The 19,392-nt window shown below is 45.1% G+C and overlaps 4 protein-coding genes across 5 annotated transcripts; 3 read left to right on the top strand and 1 right to left on the bottom strand.

Annotated features, from left to right (window-relative positions):
* Positions 1-804: 804 nt before the first annotated feature.
* On the top strand, positions 805-2,423 carry LOC129843370 (uncharacterized). 2 transcript variants are annotated; one of them, XM_055912080.1, is made up of 3 exons: positions 805-1,679; positions 1,773-1,881; positions 2,146-2,423. In XM_055912080.1, exons 1-3 carry the CDS (start codon positions 837-839, stop codon positions 2,280-2,282), a joined length of 1,089 nt encoding a protein of 362 aa, XP_055768055.1. In that variant the 5' UTR covers positions 805-836; the 3' UTR covers positions 2,283-2,423. The 2 variants fall into 2 exon arrangements, with proteins under 2 accessions (XP_055768055.1, XP_055768054.1); XM_055912079.1 differs by having other exon boundaries at positions 805-1,881.
* Positions 2,424-5,608: 3,185 nt separating this feature from the next.
* LOC129843386 (uncharacterized) lies at positions 5,609-7,440 on the top strand. Its single transcript, XM_055912091.1, has 4 exons — positions 5,609-5,739; positions 5,847-6,724; positions 6,818-6,926; positions 7,191-7,440. Exons 1-4 carry the CDS (start codon positions 5,655-5,657, stop codon positions 7,325-7,327), a joined length of 1,209 nt encoding a protein of 402 aa, XP_055768066.1. The 5' UTR covers positions 5,609-5,654; the 3' UTR covers positions 7,328-7,440.
* Positions 7,441-7,673: 233 nt separating this feature from the next.
* Positions 7,674-18,819, bottom strand: LOC129843372 (ATP-dependent RNA helicase DDX39A-like). The gene is made up of 6 exons (XM_055912082.1): positions 18,515-18,819; positions 18,377-18,429; positions 17,566-17,765; positions 16,568-16,695; positions 15,845-16,121; positions 7,674-15,526 (listed from the first exon to the last, which is right to left on the bottom strand). Exons 2-6 carry the CDS (start codon positions 18,403-18,405, stop codon positions 15,384-15,386), a joined length of 777 nt encoding a protein of 258 aa, XP_055768057.1. The 5' UTR covers positions 18,406-18,429; positions 18,515-18,819; the 3' UTR covers positions 7,674-15,383.
* LOC129843385 (uncharacterized) lies at positions 13,057-13,911 on the top strand. Its single transcript, XM_055912090.1, has 2 exons — positions 13,057-13,647; positions 13,741-13,911. The coding sequence occupies exons 1-2, from the start codon at positions 13,105-13,107 to the stop codon at positions 13,909-13,911; spliced, it is 714 nt and encodes a 237-aa protein (XP_055768065.1). The 5' UTR covers positions 13,057-13,104.
* Positions 18,820-19,392: the final 573 nt, after the last annotated feature.

Below are 19,392 nucleotides of genomic sequence, written 5' to 3'. Positions count from 1 at the left end.
CAGCCCTGGTATACTGCCCCCAGGACAGGCCTCGAAAGGTAAGAAACAGCTTTTAGTTCTGTTGCAAAACGTCTGGTTGTAACGGAGGCCAGTTGGTTGCAATCTAGTAATATGACGTGTTGAAAACCAGTTTAAAACGAGATAATAACGCCATTAAGACACATGGACCACCTACCAGTTAGAACTAATAGTATTGAAATTCAGATTTTAATTCTGATTGTAATTCTAAGGTTAACCCTTATGTGACATGTCACTCAGTACCATCATGCCTATGGTGAAAAATGTGGTTTCTATGGTGATATGATTTCCCCACTGTTGTTATTTGTCTCAGAACCTTGTGCCGAAGCCCCCGCAAAGCCCCAGGCCCAGCCGAGAGGCCAATATAGCAAAGGCAGAAAAGAAGGCCAGGGAGTCTATCAAGGCTAGAAGGGCTAGAGAGGCTAAGGCAGGGGTGAAAAAACTAAGCCGCCAAGTAGTTGGTGTGTCGGTACTGCCTCAAACTCTTCTATCTCGAACAACCAGATACAGTGAGTATTGATCTCTACTTCCAAAATACTTGGATTTATTGATAGAATTCCAAAACGATATATGGTGGAAGGATCAACTAATGTCTATGATGTCTATGATCCTCTTTCTGTAGGTGTCCTGCCAGCTATCAAGAAGGGCACTAAAGTTACTAAAATGGAGACAACAGGTGGGTGTTGGGGACACAGTGTTTGTTCCTGATTATACAACTTCAATAGAATCGTTTCCGTGGTTACTAGCTTGTTCGGTGGTAATTCTGACTGTCTTCGGTTGCAGAACCCCTATGTCCCTTGACACCTGATGGGGAGATAATGATGACAACCACCCATGCAGCACGGGCAGCTCCTTCCCAGACCCTGGAAGAAGAGGTGGGGGGAGCTGAGGTCTCCGAGATGAGTGACAGCTCCCTGATGCTTACTAAGAACAGGCAGGACTCCCTGGAGAATATTCCCTCCCTCCTACCAGGCAAGGAGGACATCCTCCTTCGCAGCACTCCCTGTGCCACCGTCATGAGCCCCCAGACTCTGAAGTTTATTCTCCATGGCATCATGTGCCGACTGGAGGCCTCAGAGTCCCCCCAGACAAGGAGGACCAATGACCCCTTCAGGCTGATGAAGGATCTCTTTGTGGAGGTCCAGCATGCCCTGAAGAATGCTGACATCTCTGTCGTCTTTGGCCTGGAGGAGAGCATCCAATTCAGTGGGGAGGATGCGGTGAAGGCCATCGTGAAGACTGCGGCTAAAAGATTGTCCCTGCGTTCAGACTCCAACCGGGCTCAACTGCGTGCCGCACGCTCTGGTAGCGAGGGAGCCATCGGGTGCATGGCGGACACCATCACACAAGTCATAGATGACTATTCCGAGAACTGGAGTTCCGACGGCCATTTTGGAGCCAGGAGGAGCCGTGCTAGTGGGAGATCACACTCCTCAACCTCCTCAAGGAGTGACGTCACCCTCACCGAGGAGCTCCTGGCTTGGAGGGAAACCCTAGAAGAGGACCTAGAGGAGATGGCTGATGACAGCACTGGTTTGGAAAAGACCAGTGTAAGCTCAGCCATCTCTGAGAAGTCCCAGGTAATTAGATACCTTTCTGAAAGCACCAAGCCCATCAGCAGCGCCCTCTCCACAGACCTCAAGGACATCACCTCCACACAGGTGAGACAGCCAAGAACCAGTAGATCGTTTAGTTATTTGGGCTGTTTGATTGTGAGGCATCGACTCATTTCTGTTTCTCTCTCTACTAAGAAGAAAGAGAAGGAAGAGGCTATGAAGAAAGAAGTGAGGAAGTCAGGAAAGAAGAAGCGAGGAAATAACAAGGACCAGAAGAAGAACAAGGTGTCTCCTCTTGGCAATGATAGTAAGTCCTCATTTCTGTCAGTCAGCATGTACATCTGTCTTCAGCACACTATTGTAATGTAAGGACGGGAGACTATGATGAAGTTATCAGGGTCTTATTCATTAGCCACTAAATGGAAGACAACGGACTAAAACAGGGAGGAACTTTCTTGAACTTGCCAATAACAAATGCTTGTTTTTGTTTTCCGTTTCAAAATATTTTGCTACTGTGTACCCTAATGAACACGACCCTGATTTCATGCCCTGTTCTCTGTCACCTGTTCAGGTATTGTAGCTGCAGATGAGCCTAAGAAAAAACAGGCTCTCCTCCCGCGGATCACAGCCGCCCTGGCAAAAGTATTTTGCTTCCCCTGCAAAAACAAAATGCAAAAAGTAACTGTGCAGAAGACGAGTTTGGGATAATCCTGCTGCCACCTCCCCCAACCCATTTTTTAAAAAAAACTCTCAAAGCCAACAGAAGAGGGAGGGAGACAACACCCCCTACTCACAACTCATTTTATTACACCCCATTTAATTCAATAAACACAACTTGCAGCTATTTTGATCTTCTTCTTGTTGAGTTTTTTTTTTTTTACAGACCCACCTGCATGCTATAGATTCTTAAAGTCAATTTGCAGTCTACTGTCTACTACAGTATCATTGTTATGAGTATGTTCACTGTGCCAGTCATTATAGCCAGTATAGGCTATAATAATTCCCTAACCTAATTGCAATTGACATAATAAGAGTTACATTTGAATAATTAAAATAGATTTCATTCGATTAGATGAGTTTATTAGTCACATACATAGGGGTCGCAGATGTAATTGCAGAGTACAGTGAAATTCTTAAGATCTGAACTCCAACAGTGCAGGTCAAAAAGATAAGTGAATGAAACAATAATAACAATAATATGCATAATATATACATATTTATTTACAACATTTACAAACCAACAGCCTGCATTCATCCAGTTTGTATAAAGTATGATAGATGTGTGACATGAAGCTATATGAGGCATTTTGGGCATAGGCATAACAATGACTGTCTTGGACAAATAGACATCTGGCTTAAAACATCTATTCATTCATGGGCAATATGTGTGCCTGCCCTGATCATATCAGCTTACTACATCTGTCTTCCCTCACCAAACCCACCAATGATTTATTTGACTATAATCATTTGATTGGTCCATATTATTGACACTAAATAGATGTTACGTTAACGGTAGCTGTTAAAAGTCCAATAGTGGGAGTGTGCAGACTGATGATGGCCCGACTTTAATTCCTGACTATTTCAGTTATGACCAACAGAGGGCAACATTTATCCATAAAATACGATAAAACCTCACTGAACCAAGGTGAATTGGGTTACAATGTTAACATTTTTTAGATATCGTATGTGATCAGAAACAATGCATTCATTTCCCGGAGTGGTCGCTCTGTGCTTTTGTAGTTGACGTAATAGAAGCCTGTGACGTAAACGAACTCAAGAAAACGTTCAGTGCGCTACTTTTGGCTCAGTTGAGTTGATGCTTTGCAAAGGACAGTCATCCTCATGTTCAAATAAATCACTTTGAGTGGACAAAGGAAACACTCTGTGTGAGTACAGCCAAATTGGCCAAGATGTTGTAAAAAAAAAAGTGAAATGTATTTTAAAATGTATTTGTTTATAAAAAAAATGTCAGGTCCAATCTGAAGGGTGACTGAAAGCACAATGGATAGAAATCATAAACCGTTGAGAATAAATCGTCTAAAAGTAAGTCTCACAAGTGATAAAAAAAACGTTTGTTCATTCTGGGGCTAACTCTCTTGATATGTAATGAGGCTATCTTCTTGGTAGTATAACCTATATGCTGTAAAAACAGATTGATATGATTTATAGTTGGAAAAGTGGGCATAATAATGTAGGGCTTAAGTTAAATGTATTTCCTTATGTTCCTATACCCCAGGCTGGGACCCTCCAAGCTAGTGCTGGAGAGCAAGTGTTCCAGACAGATGTCCATTCCGCTGGCCATGATGGACTAAGCCTGCCGGCCCTGGTAGACTGCCCCCAGGACAGGCCTCGAAAGGTAAGAAACAGTTTTTAGTTCTGTTGCAAAACGTCTGGTTGTAACAGAGGCCAGTTGGTTGCAATCTAGTAATATGACGGGTTGAAAACCAGTTTACAACGCGATTATATTGCCATTAAGACACATGGACCACCTACCAGTTAGAACTAAGAGTTTTGGAATTCAGATTTTAATTCTGATTGTAATTCTAAGGTTATGATTTATAGTTGGAAAAGTGGGCATAATAATGCAGGGCTTAAGTTAAATGTATTTCCTTATGTTCCTATACCCTAGGCTGGGACCCTCCAAGCTAGTGCTGGAGAGCAAATGTTCCAGACAGATGTCCATTCCGCTGGCCATGATGGACTAAGCCTGCCAGCCCTGGTAGACTGCCCCCAGGACAGGCCTCGAAAGGTAAGAAACAGTTTTTAGTTCTGTTGCAAAACGTCTGGTTGTAACGGAGGCCAGTTGGTTGCAATCTAGTAATATGACGGGTTGAAAACCAGTTTACAACGAGATAAAAACGCCATTACGACACATGGACCACCTACCAGTTAGAACTAATAGTATTGTAATTCTAAGGTTATGATTGATAGTTGGCAAAGTGGGCATAATAATGCAGGGCTTAAGTTAAATGTATTTCGTTATGTTCCTATACCCCAGGCTGGGACCCTCCAAGCTAGTGCTGGAGAGAAAGTGTTCCAGACAGATGTCCATTCCGCTGGCCATGATGGACTAAGCCTGCCAGCCCTGGTAGACTGCCCCCAGGACAGCCCTCGAAAGGTAAGAAACAGCTTTTAGTTCTGTTGCAAAACGTCTGATTGTAACAGAGGCCAGTTGGTTGAAATCTAGTAATATGACGGGTTGAAAACCCGTTTACAACGAGATAAAAACGCCATTACGACACATGGACCACCTACCAGTTAGAACTAATAGTATTGGAATTCAGATTTGAATTCTGATTGTAATTCTAAGGTTATGATTTATAGTTGGAAAAGTGGGCATAATAATGCAGGGCTTAAGTTAAATGTATTTCCTTATGTTCCTATACCCCAGGCTGGGACCCTCCAAGCTAGTGCTGGAGAGCAAGTGTTCCAGACAGATGTCCATTCCGCTGGCCATGATGGACTAAGCCTGCCAGCCCTGGTATACTGCCCCCAGGACAGGCCTCGAAAGGTAAGAAACAGCTTTTAGTTCTGTTGCAAAACGTCTGGTTGTAACGGAGGCCAGTTGGTTGCAATCTAGTAATATGACGTGTTGAAAACCAGTTTAAAACGAGATAATAACGCCATTAAGACACATGGACCACCTACCAGTTAGAACTAATAGTATTGAAATTCAGATTTTAATTCTGATTGTAATTCTAAGGTTAACCCTTATGTGACATGTCACTCAGTACCATCATGCCTATGGTGAAAAATGTGGTTTCTATGGTGATATGATTTCCCCACTGTTGTTATTTGTCTCAGAACCTTGTGCCGAAGCCCCCGCAAAGCCCCAGGCCCAGCCGAGAGGCCAATATAGCAAAGGCAGAAAAGAAGGCCAGGGAGTCTATCAAGGCTAGAAGGGCTAGAGAGGCTAAGGCAGGGGTGAAAAAACTAAGCCGCCAAGTAGTTGGTGTGTCGGTACTGCCTCAAACTCTTCTATCTCGAACAACCAGATACAGTGAGTATTGATCTCTACTTCCAAAATACTTGGATTTATTGATAGAATTCCAAAACGATATATGGTGGAAGGATCAACTAATGTCTATGATGTCTATAATGTCTTCTGTAGGTGTCCTGCCAGCTATCAAGAAGGGCACTAAAGTTACTAAAATGGAGACAACAGGTGGGTGTTGGGGACACAGTGTTTATTCCTGATTATACAACTTCGATAGAATCGTTTCCGTGGTTACTAGCTTGTTCGGTGGTAATTCTGACTGTCTTCGGTTGCAGAACCCCTATGTCCCTTGACACCTGATGGGGAGATAATGATGACAACCACCCATGCAGCACGGGCAGCTCCTTCCCAGACCCTGGAAGAAGAGGTGGGGGGAGCTGAGGTCTCCGAGATGAGTGACAGCTCCCTGATGCTTACCAAGAACAGGCAGGACTCCCTGGAGAAGATTCCCTCCCTCCTACCAGGCAAGGAGGACATCCTCCTTCGCAGCACTCCCTGTGCCACCGTCATGAGCCCCCAGACTCTGAAGTTTATTCTCCATGGCATCATGTGCCGACTGGAGGCCTCAGAGTCCCCCCAGACAAGGAGGACCAATGACCCCTTCAGGCTGATGAAGGATCTCTTTGTGGAGGTCCAGCATGCCCTGAAGAATGCTGACATCTCTGTCGTCTTTGGCCTGCAGGAGAGCATCCAATTCAGTGGGGAGGATGCGGTGAAGGCCATCGTGAAGACTGCGGCTAAAAGATTGTCCCTGCGTTCAGACTCCAACCGGGCTCAACTGCGTGCCGCACGCTCTGGTAGCGAGGGAGCCATCGGGTGCATGGCGGACACCATCACACAAGTCATAGATGACTATTCCGAGAACTGGAGTTCCGACGGCCATTTTGGAGCCAGGAGGAGCCGTGCTAGTGGGAGATCACACTCCTCAACCTCCTCAAGGAGTGACGTCACCCTCACCGAGGAGCTCCTGGCTTGGAGGGAAACCCTAGAAGAGGACCTAGAGGAGATGGCTGATGACAGCACTGGTTTGGAAAAGACCAGTGTAAGCTCAGCCATCTCTGAGAAGTCCCAGGTAATTAGATACCTTTCTGAAAGCACCAAGCCCATCAGCAGCGCCCTCTCCACAGACCTCAAGGACATCACCTCCACACAGGTGAGACAGCCAAGAACCAGTAGATCGTTTAGTTATTTGGGCTGTTTGATTGTGAGGCATCGACTCATTTCTGTTTCTCTCTCTACTAAAAAGAAAGAGAAGGAAGAGGCTATGAAGAAAGAAGTGAGGAAGTCAGGAAAGAAGAAGCGAGGAAATAACAAGGACCAGAAGAAGAACAAGGTGTCTCCTCTTGGCAATGATAGTAAGTCCTCATTTCTGTCAGTCAGCATGTACATCTGTCTTCAGCACACTATTGTAATGTAAGGACGGGAGACTATGATGAAGTTATCAGGGTCTTATTCATTAGCCACTAAATGGAAGACAACGGACTAAAACAGGGAGGAACTTTCTTGAACTTGCCAATAACAAATGCTTGTTTTTGTTTTCCGTTTCAAAATATTTTGCTACTGTGTACCCTAATGAACACGACCCTGATTTCATGCCCTGTTCTCTGTCACCTGTTCAGGTATTGTAGCTGCAGATGAGCCTAAGAAAAAACAGGCTCTCCTCCCGCGGATCACAGCCGCCCTGGCAAAAGTATTTTGCTTCCCCTGCAAAAACAAAATGCAAAAAGTAACTGTGCAGAAGACGAGTTTGGGATAATCCTGCTGCCACCTCCCCCAACCCATTTTTTTTTTTAAACTCTCAAAGCCAACAGAAGAGGGAGGGAGACAACACCCCCTACTCACAACTCATTTTATTACACCCCATTTAATTCAATAAACACAACTTGCAGCTATTTTGATCTTCTTCTTGTTGAGTTTTTTTTTACAGACCCACCTGCATGCTATAGATTCTTAAAGTCAATTTGCAGTCTACTGTCTACTACAGTATCATTGTTATGAGTATGTTCACTGTGCCAGTCATTATAGCCAGTATAGGCTATAATAATTCCCTAACCTAATTGCAATTGACATAATAAGAGTTACATTTGAATAATTAAAATAGATTTCATTCGATTAGATGAGTTTATTAGTCACATACATAGGGGTCGCAGATGTAATTGCAGGGTACAGTGAAATTCTTAAGATCTGAACTCCAACAGTGCAGGTCAAAAAGATAAGTGAATGAAACAATAATAACAATAATATGCATAATATATACATATTTATTTACAACATTTACAAACCAACAGCCTGCATTCATCCAGTTTGTATAAAGTATGATAGATGTGTGACATGAAGCTATATGAGGCATTTTGGGCATAGGCATAACAATGACTGTCTTGGACAAATAGACATCTGGCTTAAAACATCTATTCATTCATGGGCAATATGTGTGCCTGCCCTGATCATATCAGCTTACTACATCTGTCTTCCCTCACCAAACCCACCAATGATTTATTTGACTATAATCATTTGATTGGTCCATATTATTGACACTAAATAGATGTTACGTTAACGGTAGCTGTTAAAAGTCCAATAGTGGGAGTGTGCAGACTGATGATGGCCCGACTTTAATTCCTGACTATTTCAGTTATGACCAACAGAGGACAACATTTATCCATAAAATACGATAAAACCTCACTGAACCAAGGTGAATTGGGTTACAATGTTAACATTTTTTAGATATCATATGTGATCAGAAACAATGCATTAATTTCCCGGAGTGGTCGCTCTGTGCTTTTGTAGTTGACGTAATAGAAGCCTGTGACGTAAACGAACTCAAGAAAACGTTCAGTGCGCTACTTTTGGCTCAGTTGAGTTGATGCTTTGCAAAGGACAGTCATCCTCATGTTCAAATAAATCACTTTGAGTGGACAAAGGAAACACTCTGTGTGAGTACAGCCAAATTGGCCAAGATGTTGTAAAAAAAAAAGTGAAATGTATTTTAAAATGAATTTGTTTATAAAAAAATGTCAGGTCCAATCTAAAGGGTGACTGAAAGCACAATGGATAGAAATCATAAACCGTTGAGAATAAATCTTCTAAAAGTAAGTCTCACAAGTGAAAAAAAAATGTTTGTTCATTCTGGGGCTAACTCTCTTGATATGTAATGAGGCTATCTTCTTGGTAGCATAACCTATATCCTGTAAAAACAGATTGATATGATTTATAGTTGGAAAAGTGGGCATAATTAATTGAGGGCTAAGATTAAATGTATTTCCTTATGTTCATATACCCCAGGCTGGGTGCCTCCAAGCTAGTGCTGGAGAGCAAGTGTTCCAGACAGATGTCCATTCCGCTGGCCATGATGGACTAAACCTGCCAGCCCTGGTATACTGCCCCCAGGACAGCCCTCGAAAGGTAAGAAACAGTTTTTAGTTCTGTTGCAAAACGTCTGGTTGTAACGGAGGCCAGTTGGTTGCAATCTAGTAATATGACGGGTTGAAAACCAGTTTACAACGAGATAAAAACGCCATTACGACACATGGACCACCTACCAGTTAGAACTAATAGTATTGTAATTCTGATTGTAATTCTAAGGTTATGATTGATAGTTGGCAAAGTGGGCATAATAATGCAGGGCTTAAGTTAAATGTATTTCGTTATGTTCCTATACCCCAGGCTGGGACCCTCCAAGCTAGTGCTGGAGAGAAAGTGTTCCAGACAGATGTCCATTCCGCTGGCCATGATGGACTAAGCCTGCCAGCCCTGGTAGACTGCCCCCAGGACAGCCCTCGAAAGGTAAGAAACAGCTTTTAGTTCTGTTGCAAAACGTCTGATTGTAACAGAGGCCAGTTGGTTGCAATCTAGTAATATGACGGGTTGAAAACCCGTTTACAACGAGATAAAAACGCCATTACGACACATGGACCACCTACCAGTTAGAACTAATAGTATTGGAATTCAGATTTGAATTCTGATTGTAATTCTAAGGTTAACCCTTATGTGACATGTCACTTAGTACCATCATGCCTATGGTGAAAAATGTGGTTTCTATGGTGATATGATTTCCCCACTGTTGTTATTTGTCTCAGAACCTTGTGCCGAAGCCCCCAGGCCCAGCCGAGAGGCCAATATAGCAAAGGCAGAAAAGAAGGCCAGAGAGGCTATCAAGGCTAGAAGGGCTAGGGAGGCTAAAGCAGGGGTGAAAAAACTAAGCCGCCAAGTAGTTGGTGTGTTGGCACTGCCTCAAACTCTTCTATCTCGAACAACCAGATACAGTAAGTATTGATCTCCACTTCCAAAATACTTGGATTTATTGATAGAATTCTAAAACGATATATGGTGGAAGGATCAACTAATGTCTATGATCCTCTTTCTGTAGGTGTCCTGCCAGCTATCAAGAAGGGCACTGAAGTCACTAAAATGGAGACAACAGGTGGGTGTTGGTGACACAGTGTTTGTTCCTGATTATACAACTTCAATAGAATCGTTTCCATGGTTACTAGCTTGTTCGGTGGTAATTCTGACTGTCTTCGGTTGCAGAACCCCTATGTCCCTTGACACCTGATGGGGAGATAAAGATCTCTTCTTCATCTGTTGATGACCTCCTGACCCCAAAGAGTGATGTCACGTCCGAGGCTAAGAGCGATGATGCCTCCCGTCCAATTGGACCTGAGGTGTTCTCTCTAACAAACTTCCTGAAGTCTCACCCGTGAGTCCTGCTGTGAACCTCATTATGTGCAGAAAAAATATAATCTATGTAAGCACTAGTTTAAGTTGCCAATGATTCCTGGTGTTTGTTTGTTTTCCAGTAAGAGAAAGCTTTTCAGGAAATTCCTCAAACAAATAGTAAGTCCCCAATATCTTCTGCTTTCAAAGGTGGAGTGATCATGTGAAAAAACTATCTTGTAACATAAAAACTACTAGCTGTCAGTTTGTTGTTTTCTGCTTCTCTTTCTAAGAACGTGACAATAGGTGACCTGGACGAGATCATCGAGTGGGTGGTGTGTGTCTCCAATGAGGTGTTCCTCCCAGTGATGGTTCTGATCAGGACCTCCAGTCCAGAGTCGTCAAACTCGTCCCGCTGGGGGTCAGGTGTGCTCCAGATCATCTCTGAAAAGTTCCACCAGCGGAGTTCTGAGCCGAAGGGAAGGCTCCTGGGTGGGCAGCCGCCCACTCCCCCTTCTGAGACCGACAAGGAGCTTCAGGGCATAGCAGATCTGTCTGTGAGTAACATCCTGAAAAGGGCCCAGGAGGACCTCTTCTTTTCTGGTGAGGATGACCTGGAGAACACCCATCCAGACATCACTCTGACCGAAGAGAGGCTCACCAGCTTCTTTTCCGAGTTGTTCAGGGACGCCTGTGAGAGTGCCCAGGAGGCCGCCAGACGGATCCACCACATGAGGTCTGGAAGAGGCAACAACAGCCGGAATGGGAGATGCCCTGGGTTATCACAGGGATCGAGCAGGTCCAACATGGCAGATTTGGGAGAACTGGGGTCAGTGAGGAGGCCCAAGGGAAGCAAAGTCCATAAAGTCCTTAGCGAGGGGTCCCTCCCTGTCTTTGCCCTGCTTGGGGAGAGGCCAGGGGAAGTTGGGGAGACCAGCAGCCCTGCTGGGGAGATGGACGCGACCCAGAATGCCAGCACTCCCAGCATTCCCCGGTCTGGGCATGGCGGCAGAAGAAGTAGGCAGACCACCGCTCCCACCACCGGCCACAGAGAGGCAGGAGTCACAGGCAGTAACATCTTTGATGTTATTTATCATCTGACGCACTCTGACACTGACCGGGAACTCCACCAAGAGTTCAGCAGTGAGGATGATGTTTCACTGAATGACGTCATGGACATGAAGTTAACCCCACCAGTGGAGCCCCTGGGGCAGATCCTGTCCTCATGGAAGCTGGTCAACAGGATCTTCAGGGGGAAGGTCCACTACTTTGGGAAGGAGCTCATCTGCAAGGTGTATCAGATGCTTCTGGACACCGGTATGGGAAGGAGGCCAATGGCCCGCCAGAGCAGGTCCCAGCCCATCCTGAAAGACCTGGCTACCAACCGTAGGCTCTCCGATGAATTCTTCACAGACGTGCTGTACATGTTCATCCAACGGGCCATTAAGAATCTGCTGGAGAACTTCTTGTGTCTGCCGACCACCCCACCGGGTAGAGACATTATGTGGAATGACAACTTCAACTGGATGTATAGGGACGGCTGAGGGGTGACCCCCACATCCAGCGAGGACAAGTTGTGGGACAGCGACTCCACCTGGTCACGTGACCTCGGAGAGGAGGAGGGGGCAGAGTCCCGTGGGAGGTGGGCCGCTCTGTTGGAGAAGGGCAGACTCCAGACCCTCCATTCCTCCAGCTCCCTCTCCCTCTCCGATGACAACAAGGAGGCACTAGGTTAGTTATTATGTTGTTTTTACCGTATTTTGCACCCGCACATTCCCCTTCTTTCTTTTCCCTTATTGTCAGTAATGGTATATTCATTTTCTCTCCCCTGTTTTTTTCTTATTTTTCTGTACAGTGTTTGGAGACATGTTATGTGTGAAGAATTACTTTAAATCAAATGTCAAACTCATTCTATAAAAGGCCGGGTTTCTGCATGGTTTCATTCCACCCTTGATTGATGAATTAAGGTCACTAATTAGTAAGAAACTCCTCTAACCTGGTTGTCTAGGTCTTAATTGAAAGGAAAAAACTAAAACCCGCAGACACTCAGCCCTCCATGGAATGAGTTTGACACCCCTGTATTAAATACATTTTGATTTGACTAGGGGCCGTCTGCCAGGTCCTGACCACCAGGGTGGAAGACATCCTGAACAGTACCTGCAACGACGATTACAGGGCCAGGCTCATCATCCAGAAAGGTACACTTATAACCTGTTTTGCCCATATGACCAGTAATAACCATGTAATAACTTGTGTAATAACCAGTGTATTACCATTATAGTAAATGTGCTAGATACTGCATAGTGTTATACATGGATGTGGCTTTGAACCAGTTCAGAATATGAGTGTGTTTTCTTAGGATTGGATTCCGGTGCCAGGGAAAAGTTCCCTGACTCTCCATGTTCCTCTTCACCCAAGGACGAAGAGGAGGTGGTTGTAAGTGTCATGACTGTCTCATACCCTAAACCCTCCACTTCAACCCAGGCAGCATGGGCAGCTCCTGCCCAGACTTTGGACAGTTTTCTGCCCAGACCCTGCCTGGATGAAGAAGAGGTAGTCCCCAGCACCTCCATGAAGGACAACTCTGTGACAACCACCCATGTAGCACGGGCAGCTCCTTCCCAGACCCTGAAGGAAGAGGTGGGGGGAGCTGAGGTCTCCGAGATGAGTGACAGCTCCCTGATGCCCACCAAGAACAGGCAGGACTCCCTGGAGAAGATTCCCTCCCTCCTACCAGGCAAGGAGGACATCCTCCTTCGCAGCACTCCCTGTGCCACCGTCATGAGCCCCCAGACTCTGAAGTTTATTCTCCATGGCATCATGTGCTGACTGGAGGCCTCAGAGTCCCCCCAGACAAGGAGGGCCAATGACCCCTTCAGGCTGATGAAGGATCTCTTTGTGGAGGTCCAGCATGCCCTGAAGAATGCTGACATCTCTGTCGTCTTTGGCCTGGAGGAGAGCATCCAATTCAGCGGGGAGGATGCGGTGAAGGCCATCGTGAAGACTGCGGCTAAAAGATTGTCCCTGCGTTCGGACTCCAACCGGGCTCAACTGCGTGCCGCACGCTCTGGTAGCGAGGGAGCCATCGGGTGCATGGCGGACACCATCACACAAGTCATAGATGACTATTCCGAGAACTGGAGTTCCGACGGCCATTTTGGAGCCAGGAGGAGCCGTGCTAGTGGGAGATCACACTCCTCAACCTCCTCAAGGAGTGACGTCACCCTCACCGAGGAGCTCCTGGCTTGGAGGGAAACCCTAGAAGAGGACCTAGAGGAGATGGCTGATGACAGCACTGGTTTGGAAAAGACCAGTGTAAGCTCAGCCATCTCTGAGAAGTCCCAGGTAATTAGATACCTTTCTGAAAGCACCAAGCCCATCAGCAGCGCCCTCTCCACAGACCTCAAGGACATCACCTCCACACAGGTGAGACAGCCAAGAACCAGTAGATCATTTAGTTATTTGGGCTGTTTGATTGTGAGGCATCGACTCATTTCTGTTTCTCTCTCTACTAAGAAGAAAGAGAAGGAAGAGGCTATGAAGAAAGAAGTGAGGAAGTCAGGAAAGAAGAAGCGAGGAAATAACAAGGACCAGAAGAAGAACAAGGTGTCTCCTCTTGGCAATGATAGTAAGTCCTCATTTCTGTCAGTCAGCATGTACATCTGTCTTCAGCACACTATTGTAATGTAAGGACGGGAGACTATGATGAAGTTATCAGGGTCTTATTCATTAGCCACTAAATGGAAGACAACGGACTAAAACAGGGAGGAACTTTCTTGAACTTGCCAATAACAAATGCTTGTTTTTGTTTTCCGTTTCAAAATATTTTGCTACTGTGTACCCTAATGAACACGACCCTGATTTCATGCCCTGTTCTCTGTCACCTGTTCAGTTATTGTAGCTGCAGATGAGCCTAAGAAAAAACAGGCTCTCCTCCCGCGGATCACAGCCGCGGCAAGTGCCATCACACAAACCAAAACAGGCAAAAGCCTACGTAATTACATCCTCAGACAGTTCTTTGTAGCCTATACAACGCAGGTTATTTGTCCTTCAGATGTATTCTTTTTGCTAGTGAAGGCATGCTAAGGTTAACCCCAGAGGGAGGTTTCAGATGGCGTTAATATAGAGCTGAATGAACACACAATCAACTGGTGACACAATGTTTCGATCAGTGCCCCAGAAAAGGGGATCTGGTTGGTTCATCTACTTTGGAAAAGTGAGGCTTAAACCAATCCCATGGACATCCCGTGTATCGTTTATGTGTATATTTTCTGTTAATGCCTAGGCAAATGCCAGGGCATCCGGGGTTATGTAAGTGTACATAGTTTAATCTGTTTGTAGTCCATTTGAGGTTAACGCAGCAGTGCTGGTGATCCTTTTAATCTGTATCTTATTGAATCACAGACCTGATCAGGGTCAAATCGGCCTAGCCCCCCTCCGACAATACACTCACTACCATTGCAGAATAAATGATTAGTCACATCGCAATTCCTTTGGAGGGAGGATGGTGGAAATGTGTATTTTAAAGCCATGTTCCCCTTGGTATTCATGGAAACGTGATTATCAGGAGGGCGCTTATAGCTAAACTAGGAATTCAGGAAGCAATTCTTGTTCTAAATGTGGTTGCGTTTAGGGAACTTGGGTATTCTGAGGGAGCTTCACCGGATGACATGATATTCTAATTTGCCCAAATGTGTCTGGTCTTCATTTAAGCTTACCGTCAAAGCAACTTATTCATTAGATTCATCTCGATTCTAGATAACATCTGCTATACAGGGCCATGGACCGATATAATGAATGTAGATGAACTCAGCAAAAAAGAAACGTCCCTTTTTCAGGACCCTGTCTTTCAAAGATAATACGTAAAAATCCAAATACCTTCACAGATCTTCATTGTAAAGGGTTTAAACACTGTTTCCCATGCTTGTTCAATGAACCATAAACAATTAATGAGCATGAACCTGTGGAACGGTCTTTAAGACACTAACAGCTTACAGACGGTAGGCAATTAAGGTCACAGTTATAAAAACCTAGGACGCTAAAGAGGCCTGCCGATTGCCTCTTCAAAGTGCAATTTAGGGAGATGGGTTAATCTGTGTGTGTGTGTGTGTGTGTGTGTAAAACTGCTACTTTAAGTTTCAGAACATGTACATAACCACGAGTTATGAGAACCCCGTCCAACGTACATCCTGCATGAACTTGCGGCAGACAGGGCGGATCTCTTTGCTTAGGGTGGCGCTGAACATCATGCACTGCTTCTCGTGGGGTGTGAGCCTGAAGATGTCCTGAACATCACGCCTCATGTCTGAGGGAGAGACGATAGGAAAATAATATGTCAGTCACAAAAATGTCAACCCACTCAGTCTGAAATCCGAGGGCTACATAAAATGTAAATACTTTCCTATGTTTTGGCTAAATCCTTACCTAAGTCACACCCTCTATCACATTCTGTTCCAAGATCCACTACTACTTAGTATGACAGTGTATTAGAAGTGCATTCTAAGTGGTATGCTAGTAGGTACATTGGAACACATGTTTTAAATTGACCATTCATCTGTGACGTTTCAACTTACTCCTTGCTCCCGTCACTCACATCTGGCATCAGCCCCCCTGTCCTACTCACCCAGCTGCTCCAGCATCTTGTCACACTCGTCCAGGACAAAGTGCTTCACGTTCTTCAGGTTGAGGGTCTTGTTGCGGATGAGGGCCAGGATGCGGCCGGGTGTTCCCACCACAATGTGGGGGCAATTCTTCTTCAGCACGTCCTCGTCCTTCTTGATGGACAGGCCCCCGAAGAACACGGCTGCCTTGACGGTGGGCATGTACTTGGAGAAGCGCTCATACTCTTTGCTGATCTGGAAGGCCAGCTCTCGTGTGTGGCACATCACCAGCACAGACACCTGGTAGACAGAGAGAGAGGTAGGTAGGGGAGGATGTTTAATACAGAGCTCTCTGGACAGCAGAAAAACAAAAAGCACACAAGATTATCCAATAGGATAGAAAAGCTGTGTAAACAGTGAGATTAAAAGGAGAACAAATTCAGACTGCAATTGGTCCAGCGTCATTAGGGTTTGGCCGGGGTAGGCCGTCATTGTAAATAAGAATCTGTTCTTAACTGACGTGCCTAGTCCAAATAAAAGGTTAAATAAAGTTGGAGATTAGAAGTAAACACTTTCTTATGCAAGTATCCCCAGTTTCAGATTAAGCCTATTCCTAAACTACAAAGCACTCAATGGATTCTCCATTGAAAGCTATTTTTAGTACAGGAGGTCTAGGCTTCAATGTAACAGCAATTCAGTTGCTGCTTCCACAATGTAGAGATTAATTTCATTATTCAACCACTCACCTGCCCGTCCACAGGCTCAATCTGCTGCAGGGTGGCCAGTGCAAACACAGCCGTTTTGCCCATACCAGACTTGGCCTGGCACAGGATGTCCATGCCCAGGATGGCCTGTGGGATGCACTCGTGTTGGACTGAAAGACAGAAACGTAACTAGGGAAGTTAGTTAAGAACAAATTCTTATTTACAATGACGGCATACCAAAAGGACTCCTGCAGGGATTGGGGCCTGGGATTTATTGTATTTATTTATTATTTTTATTTTTAAATAGGACAATACACACATCACTACATAAAGAGAGACCTAAGACAAGAACATAGCAAGGCATCAACACATGACAACACAGCATGGTAGCAGCACAAAACATGGTACAAACATTGGGCACAGACAACAGCACAAAGGGCAAGAAGGTAGAGACAACAATAGATCACACTGACAGTTGTGGCTGCTTTGTAAGAGTGTCCATGATTGAGTCTTTGAATGAAGAGATTGAGATAAAACTGTACAGTTTGAGTGTTTGTTGCAGCTCGTTCCAGTCACTAGCTGCAGAAAACTGAAGAGAGGAGCGACCCAGGGATGCGTGCGCTTTGGGGACCTTTAACAGAATGTGACTGGCAGAACAGGTGTTGCATGTGGAGGATGAGGGCTGCAGTAGATATCTCAGATAGGGGAAGGGGAGTGAGGCCTAAAAGGGTTTTATAAATAAGCATCAACCAGTGGGTCTTGCGACAGGTATACAGAGGTGACCAGTTTAAGTATGATGTGATGCTTGAAGGGGCATACATGTATAACTCATAGTCCGAGTCCCAAATAACAACCTATATATAGTGGATTACTTTCGACCAGGGCCCAGACACACACAGCACTAGTTTTGAACAAAGCCCTATCGGCCCAGCTCAATAGTGGTACACTATATCAGGAATAGGGTGCTATTTGACATACACAGAATGGACAAAGTCAAAAACAGTCCTTGGTTGAAGGTGGGCAGTGCCTGTGAGGCTCACCTTCAGAGGGATGTTCAAAGCCACAGTCGACAATGGCGTGGAGCAGCTCTGGTTTGAGCAGGAAGTCTCGGAAGCCGGAGCTGTGGATGGAGACGTAAGAGCACTTTACCTCCTTCTTGCCCGCAGGTGTGGCGGTCTCCAAGGCAACCTGAGGCTCCTCATCCTCCAACAGCTCGTTGTCAACGTCGTTCTCTGCCATTCTAGAGAAGGGGTACTTGCATTAGTTGAAGCTAGAAAAGACTGGAGACTAGCTTGGGAGGGGGGGGGGGGACTGTATCAACAATACAGTAAATTCAGAAGGTTAATTGAAATGCCAATTCAATAATCTATGTAAAATTCCTCACCATCTAACCTTAGTTATATTAAATGAGGATTCCAATCCCGTCTAACACAGGGTTTTTCCATATTCGGTCCTTGGGACTCCAAGGGATGCACGTCCCCCGTCGAGTTTGGGAAACACTCGTCTAACGTGTATTCCTACATAGCATTAGCTATGTAATATTCATATGCGTAAACATACTGAATTGTAATTGGATGCATTTTACCGCCATATCATACTGTGCTATGATTGGTTAAGACCACCCAAATGGTTAGGTGATGGCCGTTTTGATCCTGGTTGGCTATACGTTAACATGCCAGTTATAGCTAGCTAATAAAGAGCTACGTTAAGAAATATCCTGTAGTACTGCATTTTATTATTTTGTACAAAGCGTGTTAAACAAGACATGGTGTCAGAGTAAAAGGTCTTAAAAGATGGATTTTTCGAGGTGAGTTCCTTCACCTCGAATGCACTGGGAGTCTACAAACGTACCTGATGCATGGCGTCAGTTCAAACAGCATGTGGAGCTGATGTTCACGGTTCCTCTGAGGGACAAAGGAGAAGAGTTAAAGTGCAGGTCCTCTGTAACGGTGAAAAAGGGAGAGATATTTACAACACATGGACACTTACCGAGGCTGAATCAAAGGTACTGAAAGCATACCACGATCGTTTTGAAGCATATGTTGTGCCGAAGACCAATACGATATTCGCTAGGTACAAATTCCATGAGAAAGTACAGGGAGCTAGCGAGTCTTTTGAACAGTTTGTGACTGAGCTGCATCTGCTTGTGAAAGACTGATGATGCAAACAAGAATGAGATGGTCAGGGACCGTATTGTATTTGGAATACACTCACCGCGAGTGAAACTTTTGAATGTTGGGGCTGAGGTAACGCTGGACACAGCTATCGACATAGCCAGATCTCACGAGCTAGCGCAGGCTCAGATGAAAACCATTTCGCGCGGCAGCACGAGCGCATCACGTGAACAAGCAGTGCACTTAGTCAGGCAGACATCAAAGCACACCTCCGGTGCGCAGAGAGCGCGTTTTAGAACAGAGCGAGACATAACTCCAAAACAGAGCGACACACACTCAAAACGCCCCAAAACATTTGGATATTGTGGATACAAAGTGCATGGCGAACAAGGAAATTGCCCAGCTAAACGCAAACAGTGTCCTAAATGTGGAAAATGGAATCACTTTGCAAAAGTGTGCAGAGCTTGAGCAGGAAAAGTCAAATATCAGAGACAGAGCAAGCCTTTGCTGACATTGAGATAGGAACACAAGGCACAAAGCTAAAGTTCAAACTAGACACTGGTGCACAAGTAAACATTATTCCTCTGAATAAGTACCGCAGCTTGACATCTGAGTGCGAGCTACAGCCCACCACACGCAGACTGACTGGTTATGGTGGTGAACAGCTCCCAGTAAAAGGCACATGCACTTTCAAATGCAAATACAAGGAAAGTGACATGATGTTAAACTTTTATGTTGTTGACACTAAAGCAC

Source organism: Salvelinus fontinalis, unplaced genomic scaffold (genome assembly GCF_029448725.1).
Source record: "Salvelinus fontinalis isolate EN_2023a unplaced genomic scaffold, ASM2944872v1 scaffold_0127, whole genome shotgun sequence".
In the NCBI taxonomy this organism is placed as follows: Eukaryota; Metazoa; Chordata; class Actinopteri; order Salmoniformes; family Salmonidae; genus Salvelinus; species Salvelinus fontinalis.
This window is presented reverse-complemented; position numbering and strand designations above follow the sequence as displayed.